At 42.5% G+C, this 27,794-nt stretch overlaps 1 protein-coding gene across 1 annotated transcript; it reads left to right on the top strand.

Annotated features, from left to right (window-relative positions):
• Nucleotides 1-986: 986 nt before the first annotated feature.
• On the top strand, nt 987-24,368 carry onecut3a (one cut homeobox 3a). Its single transcript, XM_014216384.3, has 2 exons — nt 987-2,368; nt 17,475-24,368. Exons 1-2 carry the CDS (start codon nt 1,327-1,329, stop codon nt 17,765-17,767), a joined length of 1,335 nt encoding a protein of 444 aa, XP_014071859.1. The 5' UTR covers nt 987-1,326; the 3' UTR covers nt 17,768-24,368.
• The last annotated feature ends 3,426 nt before the right edge of the window (nt 24,369-27,794 follow it).

A 27,794-nucleotide genomic window follows, 5' to 3' on the forward strand; every position in this document is an offset into this window, starting at 1 on the left:
GGCTTGTCATAACAAAGGAGTTGAATACTTATTGACTCAAGACTTTTCAGCTTTTCATTAATTTGTAAAAATTTGTAAAAATATAAAAAATCTCTATTTAATCAATTTTAAATTCAAGCTGTAACTCAACAAAATGTGGAAAAAGTCTAGGGGGGTGACTACTTTGTGGAGGTACTGTATGTCTTTCACACAACAAAATGCATAGCATTTTTCCAATGACTTCTCCCGAAATTGCATTTTAAAAAACAAACAACATATATCATGTGTGTGAAATTAACAATGTGACAGAACACTCTCCTGACAGAACACTCCAAGTTGTATAGGCTACCTTGCAATTTTATGAAGTGTAGGATTGTTTAGAAGAACAGCACTTTTTATTCATGGCAGTAGCATGATGTTAAGCATGTCAATTAATATTTAACCATTGAGAAATCACATGTCCTGGTGCCAAGTTAGGCAGCTTTATCAGGCTAAACCAAAGTCTCTTATCCAGGACTCCCAAATAGCTCAAGGTAAATGTTGCTTAGCGAGGGCTTGCAGTTTTGCTCAAGATACGTCTGTCTCTTATCTCTTTAAATGTCTAATGTAATCTTGTTGAGGAATTCCAGGTTTAGTTTACAACATGAGCAAACCTCTGTCTGACAAAGGGCTAATGATGTCAGACAGCCCCAGACTGAATCAGGGGTGGACTGGGACCAGAAATCGGCCCTGGGATTTCTAATGCAACTGTCCATTTTTTCTGTTGTGGCCACACTAGCCATTTTTTTCCTCAAGACACCCACACCGGACAATTTTTTCCTTGAGGCCCCCAATATTGGCCAGATAAAGATTATTTTGCCCATAAAACCCAAGTCAGATAGGGCCACTGGGCTAAAAATGGAACAGCCCATCTGGCATTTGCCCAAAATGCCAGATGGTCAGTCCACCTCTGGACTGAATGCTAACACTGTAACACAGTGCGCGCACACATGCACAGTCACGTCTTAACATTTGCGCGGGCACGTCAACATACACGCTGGAAGCACAGCCTTTGCTTTCGATAGTAGTGGTGCGCTACAGCGAATGGAATAGGTTACAAACAAGCAGGCACCATACCAGAAGTGTGAGCAGTGGTTTGTGGCACAGCTCTGTCGCGGGCAACTGATCGCTTGAAATCATGCTGGATTGACTGAAGAGGCTACTACAATCAATGGCTTGGCTTTGAAATCGTTAACATTTTATTGGAAAGGAGTGTGTGAGACAGAGGGAGAGGGAGAGCGAGGGAACAAGAGAGTGCGCACGAGTGAGAGAGGGGAGAGAGAGGTGTAAATAAAGATTATTTCAACAATGGAACTTACAATGGAAAACATTGGAAATCTGCACGGCGTATCTCATTCTCATCAAACGGGTGACTTAATGAACTCTCCGCACCACGCACGGCAGTCCTTGGCGTCGCATCGGAACTTGGTGTCGCACGGACGGTCAGCCATGGTGTCCAGTATGGCCTCAATATTAGAGGGAGCTGGGGAGTATCGCACAGACCATGCATTGTCCGGTCCCTTGCACCCCGCCATGACCATGTCCTGCGACTCCGGGATGACCATGAGCAGCACTTACACTACGCTGACACCGCTGCAGCACCTGCCTCCCATAGCCACCGTCTCGGATAAATTTCACCATCATCCTCACCCGCACGCTCACCACCATCCGGCCCATCAGCGTCTCACCGCCGGTAACGTCAGCGGCAGCTTCACGCTCATGCGGGACGACAGGAGCCTTGCCTCAATGAGCAACCTCTACGGCCACTACCCTAAAGACATGTCCGGCATGGGCCAACCACTGTCCCCTCTCTCCAACGGCCTCGGGTCTTTGCACAACTCGCAGCAGACTCTTGGCGCCTATGGTCCGGGAGCCCACCTCTCCAACGACAAGATGCTCTCGTCGGGAGGCTTCGAGTCTCACGCATCGATGCTGTCCCGGAGCGAGGAACACCTGGCCCGGGGATTTGGGGGCCACGGGGCCGGGATCATGTCATCCCTGAACGGTATGCACCATCACAGCCATCCGCACTCTCAGGCTAACGGATCCATGCTCTCTGACCGGGAGAGGCAGACGGCAGGGGGCGGGCAGGGAGGTGGGTCCGGGCAGGTGGAAGAAATAAACACCAAGGAGGTGGCACAACGAATAACGGCGGAACTCAAGCGCTACAGCATTCCCCAGGCCATCTTCGCCCAGCGGATCTTGTGTCGTTCCCAGGGAACCCTGTCTGACCTGCTGAGGAACCCTAAGCCCTGGAGTAAACTCAAGTCTGGCCGGGAAACCTTCCGGAGGATGTGGAAGTGGCTACAAGAACCCGAGTTCCAGAGAATGTCGGCACTCAGACTAGCAGGTGAGTAAAGAGACGTCCAAATGTGAAGGGATCTTAGAAGTCAATGTGGCGAGAAAATCAATCGCTACTCAAACAGATATCACTGTAACAAGTTAGCATGGATTCTTTGAGGAGTTAACAATGGCTATTATTCTTTCAACTTTGTTAAACCAGCATGTTGAATTGGTTGTTTGAAAAGATATGTAAATCCAGGTTGGATTGACTGCTTCATGCTCATATAATAAAGTATGAAAGAGTAAACAGTAGCTATGCTGTGGTAGTCTACTCTGCCGGTGATATTCTAATTATCTGTTAAAGAAGAAAACAAATAGAAATCAACTTGTTTCAAGTTTTTTAATACTCACTAGTATGCTTCCAACTTTATACTTGTATCAATTTTACGCACGCGCGTAATGGGGAACACACACACGACAAGGTGTTTAGAACACAGACAATGGGAAATCAAACAGGGAAAGACCTGCATCAAATTGATTGTGCTTCTCTGTAACTGTATCATTTGGGCCACAATAACGCACGTAGGCCTACACTGGTGGGAGTATTGACCAGAAGTTCAAAATGCACATATTCACTCTTCTTCTGGTGTTGAGTCGTTCCATTAGCCTCATGTTAAATATCGTTTTGTCAGCGTATTATGTATCAAATGGACCTGGAATTCTCGTGGGCTTTCCCTTCCCCGGTCTACTCCGCGAGGCGCAAACAAGGCGCGTCTGAGATGCTAGGGCCTAGCAGCGAGTCGGGGGCGTGACCTCTTGCGAATCGATACTTCGGGTCCCCGCGTCCCTTTTCAAAGTAGAACACTGATAAATGATCGATTTGGATCTGAAAGACAGCTCAACAAACAGATGAGCCTGTCTTTGATTTTCAACATTCTGCGGCTTACACTTTATTTATGAAGTCTCCAAGTCCTTTATAGGTGGAATAGAGACTTCATAGTGATATATTGTGATTATGAATAAGTAAAAGTAAAATAAGAACTGAAAATAAGAACTGAATGGAGGTGAAATAAAAATAGGCCTAATGTCAGAATGAACTGTAAACGATGACTTTCCTTAACTCTACAACATACCAACTCTAAAACATCAGCAATAACACTACAGCCGAAGTTGTACATTGTGTTGTAAATACATAAGCCTAGTATAGCAGCCTAAAATGTTGTTGTTTTTACATAGGTCTATGCAACTCTAATGCACAAAACTAAAAAGTATTAAGGCCTACACTAACCTACTTAAGGATGGCAAAGCAAAAAAGCTAAAGGCATTTACTTCAATAATGTTATTGCTATTAGTTGAATCCCAAACATAATCAATACTTGGTCTCAAGTTTGGAAATGCACCAGAAATGTACAATTTAATTGACAATCATTGCTATAATCACTCCACTTTGAGACTGAGATATATATTTCGAGAGATGGGATGTTTATATAGCTACGATTGAACAATTTATCCATTATTTCCAAATGTAACTCTGAATTCATAAGTTGTAACCATTTATTCATTCATGTATTAATTTTGCCAGTGAGAGGTAAGAGTTTGGAACAATGACCACCAGGCTATCCCAAGCCCCTGAAAGCTCCAAGAAGGCAAAAAAAAGCAACCCGAAAATTGTGCTCTTGTACAAGCTATAAAGCTTAGGAGCTAATTAACGAGTTGGAAGTGAGGGCCACTTTCATTGATGTTTCTGCAAATGACTCCGTTTGGACATGCACGCGCTTCAAAACGCCAATCAGTACTTCTCTGTCTTATTTCAGTGGACAGTTCAATTAAGCAGATATAGTGGCATATTTTAGTTCCAGTCAATGCCCTATTGAAAAGCACTTAATGGCATGTAAATTGTTCCGCATTTAGTGGGGTTCTGGTAAATAAAGATTTAAACACTCTACAATTGTCTCTTTTAAGTGCCATTGCTGTTAAACCTAATTGAGCAGTGGGGTTTTAAAGCCCCCCCACCCCACCCCACTCCACACTATGATACAAACCTCTCAATGAATGGACTCAATGCACTATACTAGAGCTATGGCACATAACTTCCCATACATGTGTATTTCTGCATGCATGTAGGGCTACAGTATGCCTGTGTATGTGTAGCATGCATGCACGTTCGTATGCAGTCATTTTAGAATTGATACGCCTATGCTCCATTTGTACCCCGATGGCTATTCTTCATACTTCATTAGTTTACAGGCTATAGGCCTAATAGGTATAGTGCAAGTATCATTACTTATTATCAAGTATCAATCAATATCATTCGTAGTAGTGATATTATCGTGATTGTTATGGTTATTGTTGTTATGGTTATGATTATGGCTATGATTGTTTAACTTAATAGCTGCGCTCTTTGCGAGCGAGTGGTTATCCTCTGGCCCTGACGTGCTGTCTGTTGTCATGTGAGCTACCTTGTGCTGTCAGTTGCTCGCAGGCAAAATGACAAATGACTGTGGTATGTAAATGGTGGGAGCTACATTTTACTTATTGCATTTCAATTCGCCATTATCCACTGTGCGCATGTGGGTTGAGAGTGGGAGTTAGGATTCTGAAAGGGAGGGTGCGGATTCTCGGTCGGCCACATCAATCAATACATTCAAATTACTATTCCAAATTCATCATAGTCCCACAAATCAATGCCGCTTCCCTGCTTAGCTAATGTGAAAATGCCAGTGTCTGCACACTCACATGACAATCTTCCCCAGAAAATTAAAAACAGAGCACGATGTAGTCAAATGAGGGGGGCTGCGTGCCCTTTATTAGCACACCATAAAACACATGGTTACAAATGTGTGCTGCGTTGTCCGCGAGTGGAGGGCAAGGTGAATCTCACCAAATTGCAAACCTATAGTATGGCCAACAATTAAGTCCAACCTGTGCCTCGTTACGCATTACGTTGATCATGTATCAAGCTGATTGGCTTTTTAGGACAGCTAATTTACAAAAACAAGCTCACAAAGTGTATATGTTGAAATGTTGAACCAACGTAAACAAGGATGCATTATAGGTAAAAACAACAACTTGGATTGTGTCGAGAAAGACACGGCAAAGTGAGGTCTGAGCGACATTTAAAGATTGCATTTACGATCAAAACAATTCGTATTTGCATCTGCGTTGAATTCCACACTCCATCTCAATGTATTTAGTCGGGTCAATAATGCAGTGATCGATAAGGATAGCCAGTGCATCTATCAATTATTCCGCCTCAGCACTCTCTCCCATTGGACTCTCCCAGAGCGGCGGGGGGTGTCGGGGAGCTAAAGGGAATGGAGAGACTGGAAAAAATCCCCCATTGCACACCTTTTTCTCTCTCTCTGTTGTAATCATGTTACATCTGTAGACTGGATGGCAAACTCACTCTCAAAACACCCTTTGGGGGTTGGGTTATACAATCAGCCTGGATCTGTGTAAACATGTATTCACCAACGCATTGTTCCAGACACACTCTGGAGCCAAGAGGAAGACAATAGAGACAACAAAAATGATTCGATCCTGCCAAACCACCCAAGCGTAAAATACGACGCAATGAAACATTTCGCAAGAGCATCAATCTCATTTATCCAAAATGTAAAGGGGGAATATCAAAATCGTATAGTTTGTAAAAATTCGATTTTGGGGATGAGATTATTCTCTGTTCTGTTCTGTTCTCTACCAAAATACAGACAGACTATGGATAGGGAGAGAATAGCTCAATCAACTCACAGGCTAGGCTAGGCCTACAGGCTAGGCCTACATTCACATCAGAGGTCAACCTCTCTGCTGTCCCCATACCTTTTCCTATTTCTGGATGGAGCAATATTTAAGATGGGTATGCTACTCATGAAAAGTTAATATAAGTAAAAGGAGTATTTTATGAATCTATCATCTAGCAGTCATCCACATGCATGCATCCTTCATATACTCGGAATAATGGCTGCCTGCGTCTAAACAGTTGGGACATAATCCCAATGCCATCACTGTACCTAAGCATCGACCAACCCAGCCTGTTCCACACACCACTAGCATTTCTATCCACCTCCAAGTGTATTTGCTATAGAAATGTTCACCTACACCGACAAAAAAACATTTTCATTTGGGATCACCGCTGTCCATGGTGCTGAAATCTTAGGTCTTTATGAACGGTACTGTTGGCCTATGTTTGAGGTAATGAATTTTGGCTTTGCTGTATCCCTTTCCTGCAGTCAAGTGACCTAGTGAACCAATGGGTGGAATTGTATTAATATTTGTCATAATTTCATAATTAATAAACTGTTTATGCTGAAAATCTGGTGTTTCTATGTCAAACGGTTTTGTTTTATTTCAGTCTTCAGTGAAGTATTTAAAGTGTAATATTGGGATGCAAACTCAACATTGAATACATTTCAACTATATATCTGACATAGTACAGGTGTCTTCCTTTTTTAAGCCCATAACCATGTGTGGGGTGTATAGTGTATAGAGCTGTGTAGTAATAAAGGGCTGTACAACAATAGGTAGGCTATGGAGATACAGTATGTTAATATCCCAGATGAGTCAAATTCTTTATTCTGACATGTTCATATAGCCTGCGTCTAGCATACTCTATGTCCTTCACCCCCCATCAACATGTCAAGATCAATAATATCACACAATGTCACAATCAGATCAGTCTCACCATCCTGTGCGGGCTATGTTAAGACACATAGTTCAGAGTTCATAGAATAAGGTCCATATTCTCAAATCTGGAAAACACTTTTCTGGGAGATTCTTCTCAAGAATGCACCTTTTCCGGTACTTAAAAAAGCTAAAGGTTTAACCAAAAGATAGTCAGCAGCATATTAATCAAAAGCTGTGATGCAAGAATGTTGTTTATGTTGTATCCCGGAAATCCGGTTAGCGGTTTTGATTGAATGGAGCCTTTAGGCGTGATTGATTTAGAATAATCGAAAGCAGGCTTTTTCATGAAGAGACGGGTTGATGCAGGCCTGCGAAATGATCGATGCGAACTTTAATAATTGATAGGCATGGGGAACAGAAGGGGAGAGAATCATGCAGCTGCGGTTTCACAGACGCATTTTGTTAAGCACAGCAATGTGTGCTGTAAATAGGTCTACTGGGATTCACACGCGCGCACGCATGCACGCACACGCACACACTGAAATCATGTGGCTGTTGTGGACAATGGGGGCCATTTTCTCCGGGCACTAATGAAAAGCTATTCACATTCTTAAAATCCATTCCAAATGTTTGTCAATGCAGCCAGATAACGAATTCTGATTTGTTTTTCTGCGTTTGAGGAGGCGAATTGAGTATAGTGATAGAGAACGTGCACTCACAGACACGACTCCCCATTTTTCCAGTGTAGCCTATGTGCCTGCATGTGTGTATGTGATCGGGATACTGAGTGCGTCTACGCCATATATTGTTAAGGCCGATCTGGCGAGCTCTGAATCTGTATCGATTTCCATTCCCGGGTCTCTCCCTTCCATCGCTGGAGCTACGCCATGCAGGCATAGGCCTACTCCCGCTACCCCTTCCCCCCTCCGCTCATGTGCAACACCATTTTGCCCATTAACAGCTCACCCTTCATAACGTACAACGGAATGACTATTAAACGCATGCTTTCATTGGCACTTGCATTTACACGACCAAATCCTAACTAGTATTCCACTAATCATATGTTATGTTATGTTGACGTTTCACTAAAATGGTGAAGCAGTATTCTATGGATAAGGGAATAGCCTAAAATGAGATTAGGCCTATACCCAGACAGACCTACTCTGAAAATTACAATGTCACCATTAGACAAAGTGATCAATAAATGATAAAGTAAAGCTCTGAGACAGAAGCCTGTTCCGTCCCTTACACAAGAACATGTGGGCAGTCGCACCTGCCTGCGCCCTACTCACACTGTACAGTAGCCTTGCTGCATATTAAGGGACCAATATCGTTCAAATTTTCATCCTGCATGCACATACACACACAGTGCACGCGCGCGCGCACACACACAGTCAGGCAGAGAGAGAATTCACACGGGGGCATGCAATTATAAATGCAGCACATATAGGTCTATCTAACCCGTTTGCCTCAATAGGCCTACAGTTTAGAATACCGTCTATTCTATTTTAGATGATCAATTCCTCCGCTTTTCCGTCGCCCCCTCGCCAAACCGGATCGATAGGAGAGAATGACCTTTAAATCAAATTGCTAGGAGACTGAACTGTGCGCACGAGGCTAGCATCTAAGGGTTAAATGGCGTTGCGTCACCGATTTCAAATATAAAACAGTAAGAGAAGCCATTTTCTGAATTACAGGATCATTGTTGTAGCCTGAAATTACAGCAACATTTCCCTGCCAAATAATATGAAAAGTATTCTGTTTGTAGGCCTATCATATGTTTTATTAGGCACATTGAATAGTCTATCCAAAATGACTTTGGCACCGTAAACTATGACTCCAATTATAAAACACGTGAATTGGCATATGGCTGAAACAAAGGCATATCGTGTTGGGTTTAATTGATTTCCCAAAATATTTTGGTGAAGTGGAATGAGTAGCTAACGAGATAACATTATACATTTAGCCAACCTTCACGTTATGTTGTTTGTAGCCTACATTGGGTATTTGTAGTGTGACAAATTTGCGACAACAATCAACCAAGCCAATGCGCGTGCATGTGATGATGGAATCTGAGCTCATGCAAGTCAACTGCATCCACTTCTATGGGTGCGTATACTGTCCAATACAGCACTTCCCGCGCGCCCTGCGTAACCGGGGCCTGGTGGTAAATCTCTGAGCAGTGGTGCTGAAATGCTCTCTCTCTCCTGTTAGCAGTAGACGCTTATCTGACGTCAGACAGGACATTGGTTATTAAAGGTCCGATAATAGCTTGTTTAATGCCCGATCTAAGGCGAATACTGCAACGTTCGAAGAACAAGGGAAATACAATGCCCACGCAATTCTTTGAAGGAGAGAAAATGCACACATCCCCATTTAAGCCTGAACGAATAGGTTAATAGTAGGGCAGCATTAGCCAATAGCCAACAAATTAGCCTGCACTGATAATTGAATGGCATCATGCAATGACAGCAGCCTCATGCATAGACCAATACTGAATTCACAGTGATTTAATAAACACAACCATGTTTGCATATTCCAGGTTCGGTTGTAGACAACATGCCTATACAAATTCTAAGGCAGTATCACGGATGATAGAAGTAATATGTTTTATGGGTATGCTTTTGTAAAATTGTGATTAAAACTGACTTCAGAAAAGGGTCACATTAGGCCCTTATTACCATAAAACGTGTTCGGGCACTGCATGCCAACAATCATCTGCAGACAGAATTGGCTTAATCGATTATTGTCGAAAGAGGATCATGCTTTTTAAGAGGACAGCAAAGAGATAAATAAGCAGTTGAGGGGCATAATGTTGTGCATGCTTGTATCAAGATAATTTGCACAATAACACACGGTTGTGTCTACATTTTACAGTGGTATGAATAGTAAAACAAATAAAATAATACGGGAGATGTTACGCCTCCTTTTTTTTTTTTTTACATAATACACATTTTTTACAACATTTAAACTTTTCATTTAACTGAGAGTAGAATAGTAGACAATTAATTCCAAAGAGCATGCAGCTTGACTCATTAAAGACGGAAAACTGAAAGTTAGGACTAATTGTTATTAACCATAATTTCACATTAACAAATATTTGATCATATTACGGACATATTATTGAATACATAAATCATTAAAGAGCCTGAAAAAGACAAATATTTGAATGTCCAAACGGCCTAACCTGAGAGAGCCGAGCCTGCATGGGCTCAAATACACTGACTGTAACCTGGGTCGATCACCAGCCGATCTCAGAAAAACCGCAGTCACACGCATACAGTACCCACAGATGCAACCCGAAACTCCAGTCGGGCAAACCCACACAAATCAACAAAGGAACAAAACGACCGTGAAATCAATTGATGAAATAATCAATGCTATATTACATGCGAAATAAACAAACGGAGTGGAGTCCAATATAAAAATTTGAATTGATGTTTGAATATCAATTCAGTGAGGCTATCGTTTTGATTATTCAGGCCTATACTGAGCCGGAATCTTTAGAGCCCTTTTCTATTATTGGCTACAAATGAAAAATGTTGTTGCTTATAGAAGCTATATATATACATAATTACATAAAATGCATACATCACATTCAATAATCCAATATCAAAATGAACACACGTAATATGTGTGTGTGTGTGTGCTTGTATGTAAATAATTCCCATGCAGGGCCTTAATTGCGGTTTATTACTATTCGTTCAGGATTTTCACAAGGCACAATAATTACACCACGGTGTATATCTCAATCATATAATGCAGGCAAGCTCCTTTAGCTTATTTGTTTTGGGTCCAATGCAGATAATTATGTTACCTAAACTAGCCACACGAGTGTTGCCATTTTTGATACTTTCACGCCATAGTTTGCAGTGTTTTAGTTGTTAATGATACAGGTCTTGTCTCCAATTGCATTGACGCAACTCACACCCACATATTATGTGACTTCAAGCCCAACTTTTTTACCATGCTCCACTCTTGTTCGATAGACTATAGTCATATAATTGATAAAATATTGGATTAAATTTAATTCAATTTACTCCGTCTTGTTAATTCTAATAATAATAATCATTATTACTATTAATATTATTATTAGTAGTAGTAGTAGTAGTATTTATTGATACTACAATTCTGTTTTTATAGCATAGGCTACTATTTAGTCATATTTGCAGCCATTTGAGCTGCCTTGTTGGTTGAATAACATTTTCCATACAAGTTCTCATCTGCACTGTTTTTTCAGCTGACTGCAGAATTAAATCCATCAAAATGGACCTTTGAGATGATTAGCAGGCTGCGTCAGTGATAAAAATGTTCAGACTTTCCCATAAATCACTAAAAATAAGAAACATACTCAAAGAGTGACGAAAAGTAAATCAACTTAAGGTTTAACTTAATTAACAGAGGTAGGACTGGTACCCTAGGCCTAAGCAATATGTTTTATGGCGTTACAGAGCAAATTAAAGTTCTGAACATGCCAGGAACAGTAGGCCTATATGAGTACGGAGGAAAAAACATCACTGTGACGTTTGAACAAGCATTTCGCTACACTCGCATTAACATCTACTAACCATGTGTATGTGACAAATACAGTTTGATTTGAACAAGATTCCCTTACAATGTTGATAGGCGGGTACGCAGTGTTAATGTTGGCCACACAACTCACTCAAAAACGATATGCGTGGTTTCCTGTGGTAAATCATCCATACTGCCAATGAAATAACCCTGACTGTTTTGTCTTCATTTTATTTGAAAAAGTAAAACAACATTCCTCAACATAGTCTCTGGGCCAAGGTATTGGAGTTTTTCATTGTCTATTTGATGTTGTGGCCGTCCTGTAGGCCTCGATATATCGCTTGATGGTGTATTTTTGTTAACGAACACATCTATACAGATTTGCTGCTATAAAACAACTTAAGAATAGGATATACTATGCAAACAATGTGCATAAGTACGATCACACAAGAACAGACTGCCCACCTTCACAATATCAACATAATATAACTGCAATTAAATAATCGAAAACGATGAGGAGATGTTGTAATAATCCCTATTGCAATAAACTAAATAAAAGCCCATATTAATGATTTGAAAAGCATATTGCATGTCCTCCTCTTACATTGACCCAATGACTTGTTACAAGCCAGTTATTCATAGTAAGTAATTATGAACAACAGGTTGAGTCCATGGTTGACATAGTGACTGTTTCTCGCCCGCAGTAGCCCGGCCTCTGCGGGAGAGAGTCGCACCGCACCCAATTTCAGATCAGCCCCATTCAAGCCATCGATCCCAGGCAGACCGGTTGGCTGAACGGTGCGGTTAGTTATCGATTCCCCCACCATACCCCACCCCCTCTGCTCTCCCACTTCAAATCCGACAGAGCACACACCTCTAGTCTGGCTGCTGAGACAGCTTTCACACGCTCACATATTTATTTATTTCAGAAATGTGTTTATTTATTTATATAGGGCTACCTGTTTGTTTATTTTTTTTAAAGTCATCTGGAAGCATGAAGTGTCTTGTACTAAAATTGGGGATTAGTAACTCAGGTATAACCTAAAAATAAGAACAATGAGATCAAATGTGTTATGATTATATACATCAAATAAGTTCACAATTAATTGACAACGAATCCCATAATATCAAATAATTTATAAACTGACAATGTCGTCCAAATTTGAGATACACCTGTTGTTATTTAGGATTTAGATAAGAAGCCCACAGACATGACAGACCTCTTGATGTAAAAATATCATTATTATTATTATTATTATGTAGTCTTAAGTATAGATCAAGCCAATCTCTGCGAAGTTAGTCAATGTATTAACATGATCCCACTCTTGCAAACACGTTGCACTAGTACTTGTATTGCTGTTTCACATGAACTGCATTTCTCCAACAAGAAGAATCAGTCGGTTATTGCCTTTCTTAATCAGGGAAACACCAACACGGCAGAGTGCATAATATAAAGTAATGAGGTGTCACTAAATTATACATGTTTAATCATAAAACAAAGTCGAGTTTATAACACTATTGCAATCTATAGATGGGCACTCCTACGTTTCCCCTGCAGTCTGACTGCTATGTTTACTGAGAAATGCCACCATATTTCATTGTGCAACTTTCACTGACTTTTGTTGCCAATTATGATGTGCTATATCAATCAATTTAAGCATGACGTCTACAACATTTGCCAAGTCACTAATTGTGTCATATTTGACTTCAGTTAAATATTACTGGTAATAATCTGAACACTTGAGCCCTGTTTTCACAGGAAATCTGCATCTGTGAATGTCACAGTTGTTATCACAAGTAATGAGGTACCTACATATTGTATTATTTTGATATTCTATTACATCAGGTTCTGGGCCTGCATAGGTCATAATATTTATCTTAAGGTGATTAAGGAAGTGCTCACTTGACTTCTATTTAAGAGCAAATATTAAAGCAAACAAAAAAAAACATTTGATTGGTGAATGTTGCACACAAAGAAATCTCTTTGTCTGATGATCTCATATATAATGGTAGCCTAATGACTGGTAAAATAGGAACTATCAATAACATCATATTTAAAAAAGAAAATAATAATAAGTCAAATGAAAACGTACGCTACCGCTGAATTTATCCTGAACTGCAGTTAGAACCATTCTTCTTCCATCAAGTGATTTGATCCGGGTGACTTTCAAAGTGTTATTAAAGTTGTGTGGAAATGCCTTGCAGCGGAGCAGTGTGCAAGGTAAACAAACACATTGTATCAAGTTATCAGTATATTAGCATCAACTCTGCCTCATTACATTAAGGAGTATTGAGTTGGAAGTACTTTGCATTGGGAAACCTTGGCACTGCCCTGAGGTCTGAATGGAATAAATACTGTACAAACTAGCCTTTAAAGTGCAGCCCAGTCGATACACATACTATCAATCTTTGTGCAACACAACATCAGTGAAAAACAAAAACCATTCCTTTATAATACTGCACGTCCCATCTTACAGCACTATTCAAGGTCTGGAGAAAAGGTGCATCCGATTCTGTGGCATCTAGAATCCTGCAGGGGAAAATAATAGAGTTTTAGATAACACATTGATACATGCCAACTGGCAGTGCATATAAGGCAGAGATAAGTGCCTCGGGTTCTTTTCTGTAAGGGCAATGGAAGCAGGACTTGAAGGTGGCTTTATAGTATGTATGATGTTGAACCGCAGCCAGTAAAAATGTTTATTGGTAGATTAATTACATCAGTGGTCTAGTGCTAGAGTAGACCATACACCCTATACACTTTAACCAGAAGTCCTAAACGGACATGTTTTACATTTAGGACTGTTGACATTAAATATTTCGCCATGGCTATTAGACATGATTAGCCATATTGTAGGACTAGATGATCATAGCGCTACGGGGATGGGTATTCATTCTACATGGCCAATAACCAAAACTCATTACAAAATGTCGTTCATTCCATAAATCCAATGTGATTTCAATGTCTAAAGATTAGACTACTTCTATCTTTTGACTCGAAATTTATTTTACACCAAGTAGGTTTCTGTTTTTTTTTCTCATACAAATAGAAAGGCAGCACAAAATTGGCAACATGGCCTTTGGATAACCCAGGAACTGTAAAGCGAAGTCCTTGGAATAACAGGCTTCGTAGGCAAGTGCAATTACATAATGGTTTATGAGAACCATTGTTTCTACAAAATCTTAGCAAATAAAACCTACAATTAACCAACTCGAGAGACGCTTGCTCCATGGCGCGTCACGACACGATTAGTATCTGTAGATTATTTAGCATCCGTTTCCTTTCCCTGCATGTTTTGTGTCCCTGCCCCGCCTCTTCCCATTCTCCTTCCGATGCATATTTAATTGGACGAACTGATTTTCACATATTAATTATTCACAAATCTACCAACCGATATTGAACACCCAGGGCCTTTCCCGTAACCTCTGTAATGCTAGCAGTAATAACTTCCATAGAAACAGGAAAGTTAGTCTATTTTTTTTGTTTTTACACAACTTTCAACTTTATAATGACTCACATTTAGACTTTACATTGTGGTTCAATACAAATGAGTTCAAGTCAGGATCCTCCCGTCTATTGTGAGATTGTTTTGAGTGACCATGACAAAAGCCGACACCCATAGGCTATATTATGGTAAACCCTATACCGACCCAAATGTATCGATTGGTAATTATGATGATTAATTGAGTAGGGTAGGCCTATACTCTGATGGCTACTCTGATTACCATCGCTAAAATGTGTTAAATGGCATCTTACAGAAATGTGAGAACTTTGGCTCGTATTCTGCACAATATGTCACTACTAATAAGAGCAGTAGGTACATATAGCTTCAATCTTATATGAACGCATTTCAGAGCACATTTTGTTTCTGCCAAAGCATGAGGCACAGTATTGTATCTTAATACAATACTGTTTGGAATGAGTTGCTTTTATAGCAACTTCCACCTAACCTTATACACATGCCAAACGTAGGCTATAGGCGATTATCCAATACAATTCTCAAGTTTAGGACGGAAAAATATCGAATAAACAAAAAATATGTAATTGTATATATTTAGCCCATGTATTTATTAATTTTACTACGATGATTCAACTGCAGCCACAGCTAAGTAACGAACGGGTAGAATAATTGCCAGGGTGTTAGGCCGGAAAGAGTAGACCAACTTGAAAGCCAAAAATAAAAGCCAAATACATTTCTATTATGAGTCCAATGTGGGTAGTTCTTTGTGCATGAGTTTATGTCTGTCTCTGTGCCTACTGTAGCTCTAAAAGCTGCAGTGATCGATTTTCTTCTTCTCTACGGCGCGCTTGGTTCAGTAATCAGGGCCCCCTTCCTCATCGATCGATCGCTATTGATTACTAAATCCAGCGCCTGTAGCAAGGCAGCCCAGTATGGGGCCCCATACGGCCAGGGCACAGCGCTAGTGACACCCTCTGACTGACTAAGAGACGATAAAACAACGGGGCCAAAAGTCTCCCACAGAGCTCTGTGTACAACTCGAACATAATGAGATGAAGGGGCTGGTTGGAGAGAGGGATAAGAGTGGATAGCTGTGTTAATAATTATACACTACACACATCAATAGCCTGTTGAATCTAATGTCATCTGTTGCTCAAGCTAACTACAATGATGATAAATCCAGACTATATGAAACTACCATCATCACCACCATACATCACCACCACAACCAAATCAGCAGCACTAACTGATGATCTATAAATTCATGTCAATAGGATAGGCTAAACACTGTACAAGTGTGTCTATAGTGCAGACCCAGTGTATAGTGTATGTGGGTACAGTAGGAGAGGCCTGTAGTGTTGATGTGAAATATGAATATGATGGATGTGCTGGTGTGGAGGTTAGACGGCTGTAGTAAACAGATTTGACATGCAATGGCTGATCAATGGGCTCTGGACCACTGTAATTAGACACACAGCGCCAAAGCCTGGCTCCAGCCACTTCTGCACAATCACACACACACACAGGCGCACACACATCAGAGAAAGTGAAGAATAAAGGAATAAAGGAATATTGGAGTAAAAAAAAAAGGTAGAAAAGAGGAGGGTAATTATGGCAACAGCAGGGGAAATAACCCACTGCCTTGAATCCTCAGGGACGAAACGCACCTCCTCCCCATCTATACCTGTCTCATCATGTTTTCACTGTTCATTTCACCTTTATACATAGTTCATACTTAGTTTACTGTACATTACATATTCTGTATATTTTTATTTAGTGCCTCTAAGAATTACTAGATGTTTTCTCTTCAAATTGCTCCTCATAGAAGTCAGTACACACTCAACACTCCATTTTGTGTTGGAGGCAGTTATAAATACCACCTCAGAGCTCAATGGATAGGGCTCCAGTGGCTCTCTGTTTGATGTAGCAGACGGCAGACCTGCTGGAGGGGATTCTGACCTCAGTCCCTGTAGAGAACCCCCCAATTCCTACAGCAATGTGGGTCAATATTTCCCTCTCCACCACTCCCTCTCTCATACACACACACACTAAGCTCTCTTTCTCCCTTCTCTCACTCTCTGTCTCTCATGCACGCGGATGCGTGCGTGTGCACACACGCGCACATACACACACGTACACACAGGCCCACAAACACACACACAAACGCTCACTTTTGTGTAACAGTCACTCAGTCTCCCATTGCGACCCAAACTGCATTAATATTGAATCAAACAGCAGTGTCTCCACCAGGCAGCCAGAGCAGCTCACCGCAGGCTAGCTCCCTGTCTGCACTCTGCAGGATGGAAGGAATATTCCCACTGGGCACCAAGTTTAATACATGGCAATATAAGGGAGCTCAATCTATTTTGCTGCTGTTGAAACCTGTTTTTATGTCTGGCTAATGACTCATTTCCCACACCTTCCCCTAATTCTCCATCTGCATCTCCCACCATTTTACTCTATCTGAAATACTCATATTCATATAGTATTACAGTACTATAACTATAACACTGCATTTATGCTATGTTTATCTCTTCCCTTTTGTCTTCCCAACCCCAACTCTACCACCACTTGCAGCCTGCAAGCGCAAAGAGCAGGAGCAGCACAAAGACTGCAACATGGCGCCCAAAAAGCAGCGGCTGGTCTTCACGGACCTGCAGCGCCGCACGCTCATCGCCATCTTCAAGGAGAACAAGCGCCCGTCCAAGGAGATGCAGATCACCATCTCCCAGCAGCTGGGCCTGGAGCTCAACACCGTCAGCAACTTCTTCATGAATGCCCGGCGCCGCTGCGTGGACCGCTGGCACGACGAGCACGGCACCAGCCCCGGCCAGCCGGGCACCTCGGCCACCACCTTCTCCAAAGCCTGAGAGGCCAGGGGGGAGCCACGGGGTGGGATGGGAAGGTAGTACCTCCTGTAGCCCACTCCGTTCCCAATATCCATGTTGATGCCTCATTCGTTCCATGCAACCACCTCTTGGTCAGTCGTAACTTTAACTACAACGATCTGAAAGTCTCACCACTGGACTGTTATGAAGCAAGTGAAACGTAAAGGTAACATGTAGTCAGGTCCACACAAGGACAATCATCTTTTTTTTTATTGAATTGAGTTTCTGTTGATGGTGTCAGTCCATCTACACTACAGGCACCATGATATGTTGCTATGTTTAAACGATCTCAACATCAAGCATCGGCCAGCCTCCCTATCCAGGTAGTTGCTGCTGAATCCCTCCCAGCTCTCCCCTTTGTGTCTGCTATGAGTCTGCTCAGCCCCATTCTCTACTCACATTTCTCAACAAAGACAAAAGAACGTCAATAAACCTGACAGCACACAGCCCTGTTATCTAACCCAGTCCTGTGCGCAAGACCATCCTAGAGAAAACAACACAACCCCATGAAAAAACAAAAGCTCGACCGGTCTTCTCCTCCCTCTCTCCACTCCTTCTTCGCCAAAGGTATTCCCTGATGGCCAGCCATTTCAGCGAGCCACTCGGATCATACGCCGGCAAACTAATGAATTGAAAAATGAATCGATGCAGACAGGGAGAGGGAGCAGGGCCTTGACCCTTCCTGAAGGTGAAACAGAAGACGCTTGGCAGTAAAGATACTCAGGTCTGCCCGGCTGCCCAGGTCTATATTTTTGCACAGATGTTGGAGGCCTGCAGGGAGACTGTCGTTGCTTTGGAGAAGCAGAAGCGTCTGTGTTTGTGACCGTCGGGGAGGAGATATGTCTGGACATGCTCTTTGTTCAGGAGGGAGCTGCTTTTCACTGATCAATACAGAAACCAAGCGACAACACGGCCAGGCAGGCGTCCAGCCAACTGTATTACAGCTGCTGCCCGAGAAGAATGTAAGAAGAGCACATGGGGAACTCAATGGAGGTGGCAACACAATGGCCTCACCCGGCGGCAGCGTCCAGTCTACTCTGCACTGAAGGTGCCCTAGTGCCCCCTGCTGGTTATAGGAGGAGCTGCAGACCGCAGTCCTCAGAGGAGAAGCTTCTCAGTGTGTTCCAGGGCTGGGGAGAGAGAGGCCATGGCACAACATTTTCAGGCCCTCGCACCTCTCTGAAGGCAGATCAATAGAGAGCCATTATCCTATTGTTGTTCACCAGTCCTTGTTGGATGAGGAAGTAGGAGGAGGGGATGGTTCAACCAGCAGCCTATACACTGGGAAAAAGAAGAGGCAGGTTTTTAGCAAACACTTCAAATACGTTACCTTGATAACACTCACCAAGCAAATAGATGACCTTGTATCACAACATACACGTCAGGTTATTGAAAAGATACAGTCAGAAACACAAACAGTTGATATGGAGAGATCTCAGTTTCATTTAGTGGACAGAGGGGTAATGATGGATCCAGAAACATTTGAGGTGCTACGGAGATTTAGTATTACATCATTGTTTACGGAAAAATGGTGGGGAGGCTTCCTGTTTTGAAACTGAATGACACACAGTTTAGATGCATCATCCGTCTTTTACCAAAAATAGGGATCAGCAGATTTGGAAAAGAGCCAATCTTCCACTTGATATTCCCACCCAATGGTTATTGTCTGTGGCTTGCCGCGACATACTACAGTCACAAATGCTACAAGAACTAGTGCCAATGCTAACTGCCTTAATGATAATCAGAGAATATGGCATTGCATTCACATACAGCTACAGTGTGCCCTACTCCTACTGATGGGCAGTATGTGCCATAGCAACCCACAATAAACTTTTAAGTGAATTAGAATCTGCTTTTTTAGAAAACAAAGAAATGTACCCGATTTTATTAAGGCATACAATACCAAACCTCAAAACTAAAGATACCACAATATGTTACAAAGAAAATCCACCGACACATACTGGACACATTTTGAAACAGAGGAAAATCTCTCTCGCTTTCATTCTATCTTTGGTTATCTACCTCCTCTTCCCCTACCCCCTCTTTTCCCTCTCTTTCTTTCTTACACTCTATAATATTGATGCGGGTAATTAGTACCATAGACACAAAGTTTATATTTCTTGTTACTTTTGTGCTCTGTCGTGCATAAGTAAGGCACCTTGTTGATAAATCAAAAAAAGACAAATGTAAGGACTTTTTAAAAGAAAAAAAGATGGATGCAAGGACTGAGACCAATGAAGGACATCTTTTTTTGCATTATATGTGAATATTGACGAGGAGGAGACATCTCCCAAGAGAAGGAGAAACCAGGGAGATGGACGATGTATTCTTTCGTGGCGTTTCATGTCGGGCTGCGGTCCGTACATCAGCACCCCTTTAATCTGAGCCTCAAAACTGGCTGTGGAAAGGGGACGCAGCATGACCTCCATACGTCCTTTCTGGTTATGTGTGTGTGTGTGGGGGGAGGGATGAAGGTTAAAGGGGAGTTGGGACATGGATGCTATCTGAATGGTCTTAAAATGCAACTGTAGCATTTCCAACAATATAGTTAGATTAACTGTGCAGATTAGATAAGACATTGTCATGGTAAATGGTTTGATAAAATGGCTGTAAACTCACTTTGCTATAAGCAGTGAGTTTGAAGTCTGGAACGATGAGAAAAATGTATTTGTGGTACACAGTTCAGCAAGGATAGGATTCAGCTCTATGTCCGTGGCTGAAAAAATGACCTTTGTTTGTAGTGAGAACCGATGTGGCTACCTCACTAAGCTGAGTGGTTTGTGAAACCGCCACGAATACCAAAGATTACTCCAGCCTGCCAGTCCCATGCTGCCTGGGGGACACACCAAAAAGACCCCCCTCTGCCCCAACGCTGTTACAGACAGACACAACGACACAGTTAGACACACTGACATGCTCCATAGACACACAGTGCAGTCAGGCTGCATTGTGCCACAAAGGAGGAGGTGGCTACCATGCAGATTGAGTTGAGTGCCTTTTTCCTTCAACCACGGGTGGGACTGCTCTGGACACACACACGCACATGCACACGCACACACACACACTCACACTCATACATAGACATTACATTCATTATTAGATGGACAGAAAGGGGGGCCAAAGAAAGGGGGTGGGGGCTGTGTCAGCATTTTCTTTCATGTTGACTTGCCATCTTGATACACTAGAATCCAAGCACTTTATCATGTAGGAAGTCTAGAAAACATTTTCTATACACTATTTATTTGAGACAAAAAAATATGTTACTTCGAATTCCTTCAATCGCTTTGTTACCGCACAGTAGTTGCTGTCGGAGTAGCGCAGAGCCCTAGTTTCTGTAGCCTGGTGTTCTTCTGCTCTCTGTCCCTTTACCCCTCCCAACAGAGATATTTTTATGTAACAGAAAGGGAGGAGGTTAAAGGGCTTGACAGAAGTCAGAAGTGACCAGGTTATAGTTGTAATATCTCACCACTGCATGCCACTCTCTCTCCACACCTGGTGCCAGAACTAATGCTGCACTGGGCACTGGAACAGTCACTGACAATTATAGACTGACACAACTTCGCTCTCCCGCCACTCCCACCCTGTCTACTCTTCTCACACATCAACCTCTCCCCCTGGCCAGAGCTAAGACTTGGTAGGCATGTGTTGACAATTCATTCTGAAATACCTCAAACCTTTCATGTAAAGTTTATGTAATTTAACTTAAAATAGTAATGCTAATGATAACAATGATTATGATACTACGATACTATGATAGTTAGTTTTGGAACTTGTAACTTGAAGCTTTATACTGTTACATTTTTGAATTTGTTTGCTCATTTTCTTGTCCGTTTCCTGCTTGTTTTGCTACGGCATGTACTTAATGTTTTCATAAAGGAAAGACATTGTGAATGTTTCTGTGGAAGTTAAAATGGGAAAAGAACAAGGGACAGGAGAGAGGATAAGAGGAAGGAAAGAGAGAAAGAGTGCTACAAGAGCGACTTAACACATAGTTAGCTCAGCTCTTTAAGAGGTGTGTTTTTTCAAAGACAAAAAAACCCGGATTTGGATCGAATTCAAAAAAGTATCATTTGAATATTAACCAAAGGAAGACCTTTTTTACTCATCCTAAGCTTTCTTCTGCCATTTTGTTCTCTTTTCTCCAAAACAATTTCACAGTTACTTTTGAAGGTTCCTGAGTGTGTTCAAGTACTCCTGATGTTATTAAAATATAAAAAACAGCACCTCTCACTGAAAGAGGGGTGCAACCTTTTTTTTCTGCATGGATATTGTATAACTGTATAGAAACCTACAGGAATTACCTGTGATTTTGTGGGAGAGGAGGAAGGAAAGACTGGGGGTGGGTGGAGGGGGGTATTTGGTAAAAAGGGGGGGTTGGGGTTTGGCGTTGGAGGGGTCTTTGTTTTTAGACTTTTTGTCACTGTTGGATTCACTGGTTGTGTGCATGTGTTGTTTCAACCCTTTCCCCCTCCCCAATGTATATAAATCCTGACAGTAGGGGGCAGTGTGCTGGGGAGATTCCACTCCTCCTCTCCAATCAATCTCATTCAATCTCATTCCTCAGCCTGGCTACTAACAAGGTCCTGTTGGTGGCTGTCCTGCTTTTCCAAGGCCGGGTTGTTTCCTTGGAGTTAATCAGAGGGACTAAGCCACAGGCCTGGGTGTAGCTGCCTATATGTACTGTATGTCTCATCCTTTTCTTTCATCTGTGTGTATGTGCGTGTGCATTTGAATTTATGTGAAAAATTGTTCTTTCTTTGGGTTCTAATCTTTTTCATGCAAAATGTAAACATTTACCAACCAACCAGTACGTTGGAAACTGACCCCTCCAACCAGAGATGTTCTCATCTTCTGTCAAATAGCATATGTGCATCATTTCCCCTTGGGATGTAAAGTTGCCAGACGGCCTGCAGTCAGACCCCGTTACCACCCCCAGTCACACTGTGCTCTCCCTCTTCTGGTACCTGTTAATCAATCAGAACCAAGTGTCTTTGTGATGGTAGAAGACAATCAGTTTCAAAACAAGGAAAAGGTAGAGAGAGGACAGGCCGGTAGGGGGGATTGGGAGGAGAAATCAGGAAAAGAGGCTCTCCGGGTCGTTTACTGCTGTAGTGCCCCAACTGCCAAAATATGCCCACAACCCACTACCCCACACTCCAATACACTCCCTATCATAAATCTCATCACAAGCCACACATGTAGTAGGGTGGCAAGTAGCCTAGTGGTTTAGACGGTAGGGCCAGTAACCAAAAAGGTTACTGGTTCAAATCCCGAGCTGACTAGGTGAAAAATCTGTCAATACGCCCTTGAACAAGGCACTTAACCATAACTGCTCCTGTATGTTGCTCTGTCTGCTAAAATGTAAAATCATCCCAAACATTTAGCCCTTACCTTGAGAAACTCTTACTCTGACATCCCTTGTCTATAATAGTAACCAATTTCTGATCAAGGACACACAACAACATTCCCTCTCACCTGTCGATCTCACATGCCTTCACTCACTGACACTGTATTGTGTGGGAGCAAAACGACACAATGCAGTGCAAAACAGTTATCACTATATTTCCCATCTAACCCCTCTCCTTCTGATCTAATGTTGACAAAACCAGCCGTGAGAGATAAGAGGATCTGGCTGGTGGCTTTTGCACAGAAATCTATGCAAACACCTGACCCCCCCAATCTTAGTCATTGCTGCTGGGTCAGAGTGTACAACCTTCTATCCCCCACCTACCCTTTCCATTTCATGACACCTGCCCTTCCCGGTTCCCCCCAGAGTGGGTCTAGCAGCTGCAGACACTCAGGGTACTGTAGAGTGCCTGGAGAGGAGAGGCACTACAGCACTGACTCTCTAGTGGCTACCAGACTGTGTTTTTACTAGATTTTAGAACGGTCCCAAACTGCCATTGACATGACATGGAGTCCATGCCCATACACGGGTAGCCTAAATCATTTTGCTACATGGTCACACGTTACAATGTTGGATAGTCTCTGTTTAAGGACAAGGAAGGCCCCAGTCAATCAATGCAGACATCCAAATGGACCATAGTTTACAAAAGCTTCAAAAGGCAAGGGTGACTTTCAGTAAACACATACAAACTCATACAGACACACACACTCACATACATGGAATTAAAGTCTGCCATTTGAGAGCGTATGCAAAAACCAAAGATGAAATCAGAGGAATGAAAATCTGACCACTGAACCAAGACAATGGCCAGCTCTCAAAGCTGCTCTATTGATTCCGTGAATGATTCCAACACTGGCCATGTAAACATTCACACACACACACACACACACACACACACACACACACACACACACACACACACACACACACACACACACACACACACACACACACCTGTGCGTCCAGCCTCTGGTCTGAGAGCCTCTTTTCCCTCCTCCCACTGCAGAAGCCGGAGAGCCTGTGGATAACGTTTTGTTTAGCTCTAGTGGAGACTTTTGAGATGGAAAAAAATCTGAGTAATAGCTAACTGTTACAGAAAATAAAAACTTAAAAGGATAATATGGGTAAATTGCGTGTTTTGAAATAAATTAACAAATAAAACAAGGATAAAACATCTTTGCTGTCTCAGTTTGGTTTGTTGCTTTTGAAAGGATGGAATCTTCTATGGGCAAACACAAAAATATATCCCAAAGCATGGTGCACACATCCTATCAGCGGAGGCCCCTCAGAGGAGGAAGGGGAGGACCATCCTCCTAAGTTAATTTCATAAAAAGAATAATAATGAAACATTAAAAAAGTTATCCTTTTCGAAAAAACTATATAAAATACACTAAATATACAAAAGTATGTGGACACCCCTTCAAATTAGTGGATTTGGCTATTTCATGCTGACAGGTGTATAAAATCGTGCACACAGCCATGCAATCTCCATAGACAAACATTGGCAGTAGGATGACCTTACTGAAGAGCTCAGTGACTTTCAACGTGGCACTGTCGTAGGATGCCACCTTTCCAAGGAATCAGTTTATCAAATTTCTGCCCTGCTAGAGCTGCCCCGGTCAACTGTAAGTGCTGTTATTGTGAAGTGGAAACATCTAGGAACAACAACGGCTCAGCCGAGAAATGGTAGGCCACACAAGCTCACAGAACAGGACCGGCGAGTGCTGAAGCGCGTAAAAATCGCCTGTCCTCGGTTGCAACACTCACTACCAAGTTCCAAACTGCCTCTGGAAGCAACATCAGCACAAGAACTGTTCGTCGGCAGCTTCATGAAATGTGTTTCCATGGCTGAGCAGCCGCACAAAAGCCTAAGAGCCCCATGCGCAATAACAAGCGTCGACTGGAGTACTGTAAAGTTCACCGCTATTGGACTCTGGAGCAGTGGAAACACGTTCTCTGGAGTGATGAATCACGCTTCACAATCTGGCAGTCCGACAGATGAATCTTGGTTTGGCGTATGCCAGGAGAACTCTACCGGCCCCAACGCATAGTGCCAACTGTAATGTTTGTGGAGGAGGAATAATGGTCTGGGGCTGTTTTTCATGGTTCGGACTAGGCCCCTTAGTTCCAGTGAAGGGAAATCTTAACGCTATATCATACAATGACAGTCTAGATGATTCTGTGCTTCCAACTTTGTGGCAACAGTTTGGGGAAGGCCCGTTCCTGTTTCAGCATGACAATGAACCCGTGCACAAAGCGAGGTCCATACAGAAATGGTTTGTCCAGATCGGTGTGGAAGAACTTGACCGGCCTGCACAGAGCGCTGATCTCAACCCCATCAAAAATCTTTGGGATGAATTGGAGCGCCGACTGCAAGCCAGGCCTAATCGCCCAACATCAGTGCCCGACCTCACTAATGCTCTTGTGGCTGAATGGAAGCAAATCCCTGCAGCAATGTTCCAACATCTAGTGCAAATCCTTCCCAGAAGAGTGTAGGCTGTTATTGCAGCAAAGGGGGACTAACTCCATATTATTGACCATGATTTTGGAATGAGATGTTCGATAAGGAGTTGTCCACATACATTTGGTCATGTAGTGTATATTCACGTCACCAAATCATTGATTAAAACACACTGTTTTGCAATGAAGGTCTACAGTAGCCTCAGCAGCACTCTGTAGGATAGCACCATGGTGTAGCCGAAGGAGAGCTAGCTTCTGTCCTCTTGGTACATTGACTCCAGACAAAACCTAGGAGGCTCATGGTTCTCATCCCCTTCCAAAGACTTAGACAGTAATTATGACAACTTCCGGAGTACGTCCTCCAACAAATCAGAGCTCTTGCAGCATGAACTGACATGTTGTCCACCCAATCAAAGGATCAGAGAATGAATCTAGTACTGAAAGCATAAGCTACAGCTAGCTAGCACTGCAGTGCATAAAATGTGGAGAGTAGTTGACTCAATGAGAGAGAAAGACAATAGTTGAACAGTTTTGAACAAATTCATTTCTTCCAAAATTAAGGAGAAGCAAGAGAGTGAGAGAGAGAGAGAGAGAGAAAGACAATAGTTGAACAGTTTTGAACAAATTCATTTCTTCCAAAATTAAGGAGAAGCAAGAGAGAGAGAGAGAGAGAGAGAGAGAGAGAGAGAGAGAGAGAGAGAGAGAGAGAGAGAGAGAGAGAGAGAGAGAGAGAGAGAGAGAGAGAGATAGCTCTACGCAGCCACACTCCACAGTCCTGTGTCTGGTCAGGAGAATAATCTAAGGAACACAAACCAAAATACAACATAAATGAAATATCATATCATACATTCATATCATAATCATCACATTCAATCTGCAGCCTTAGACAACAATCAACAGTGATTGCTAAACTCCACAGACCTCTGTTGACGTCCATTCCATGAATTCTAATGCTAAGGTGACGGTAACGGCCATGGTCTGGTAGTCCAGAACAGAGTTATAGAAACCCCCCAGGGGCATGAAGAAGAGGACCGGGGAGGTGTAGAGGGCATAGAACAGGGTGGCAGTCAGCAGCCAGGGGTTGAACAGCTCCTGTCACTGGCCAACCTTATGGAGCTCCGACTGACCTCGGAACTCATCTCCTGTAGCAGGGAGGAGATCAACAACAGTATGGTAAGGGTCAGGAGTGTTTCCATGACCACATGGAGTAAAACAAACTCTGGGCCCCTAGGGCCCTACCCTAGGGGAAGACCTATATCTTTTCTCTTACCTGCTCGAAAAAGCCCAGGCATTCTACTGGCATGTCGGTGTAGAAGACGTACAGGATGATGAACCAATTCTAATACAGAGACTGGAAGAAAACAGCCCAGAAAAAGGCAAAAACATTGGGGTCTGTTAAAAAAGGTTGCAGTTCCATTTATGATGCAAAACCAATGTGACCAGTTGGACCATCTCTCTGAGCACTGAAGCCATTGAAGAAGCTGAACCAGATGTGTACCAGAGCAAAGCCCCTACCTACATTACCTCTACTAACCTGTACCCCAGCACATTGACTCGGTACCGGTACTCTCTGTATATAGCCTCGTTATTGTTATTTACATTTTTAAATTTTAGTTTATTTGGTCAAAATTTTCTTAACTCTTTCTTGAACTGCACTGTTGGTTAAGGGCTTGTAAGTACGCATTTCACAATTGTATTCGGGGCAGGTGACAAATAAAATTTGATTTGATTTGTACAGGAAGTAGCGCAGGAAGACAGCGATGCTGCAGTACGACCAGCTTCTGTGGACCAATAGGAGTCTCTATAGGAAGCTGAACTGGGGCAGGGCATAGTCAGCATTCTGCACTGCCTGACTCCTCTCTACACCAGCCAAACCTACCCGTATGTGAGCTGGTAGAGGAAGGAGAAGGGGGAGAGGGGGAGAGAGGGAGAGAGAGAGCGAGCGAGCGAGAGGAGAGGGAGAGAGAAAACATGTTAAATACAACCTGCCTTCGAACAGACATAATTTCACTGCCAACCTCTCTGTCCATCACACTCACTGTTGATCAGGTTCACATTGTTGGCATCATCGCCTATCGCCATGGTGATGGAGGTGGTGTGTTTCCCATTGAGCATGACCACATCAGCCTTCTGGCCCGGAGT

Source organism: Salmo salar, chromosome 10 (genome assembly GCF_965601325.2).
Source record: "Salmo salar chromosome 10, fSalSal1, whole genome shotgun sequence".
NCBI classification, from domain to species: domain Eukaryota; kingdom Metazoa; phylum Chordata; class Actinopteri; order Salmoniformes; family Salmonidae; genus Salmo; species Salmo salar.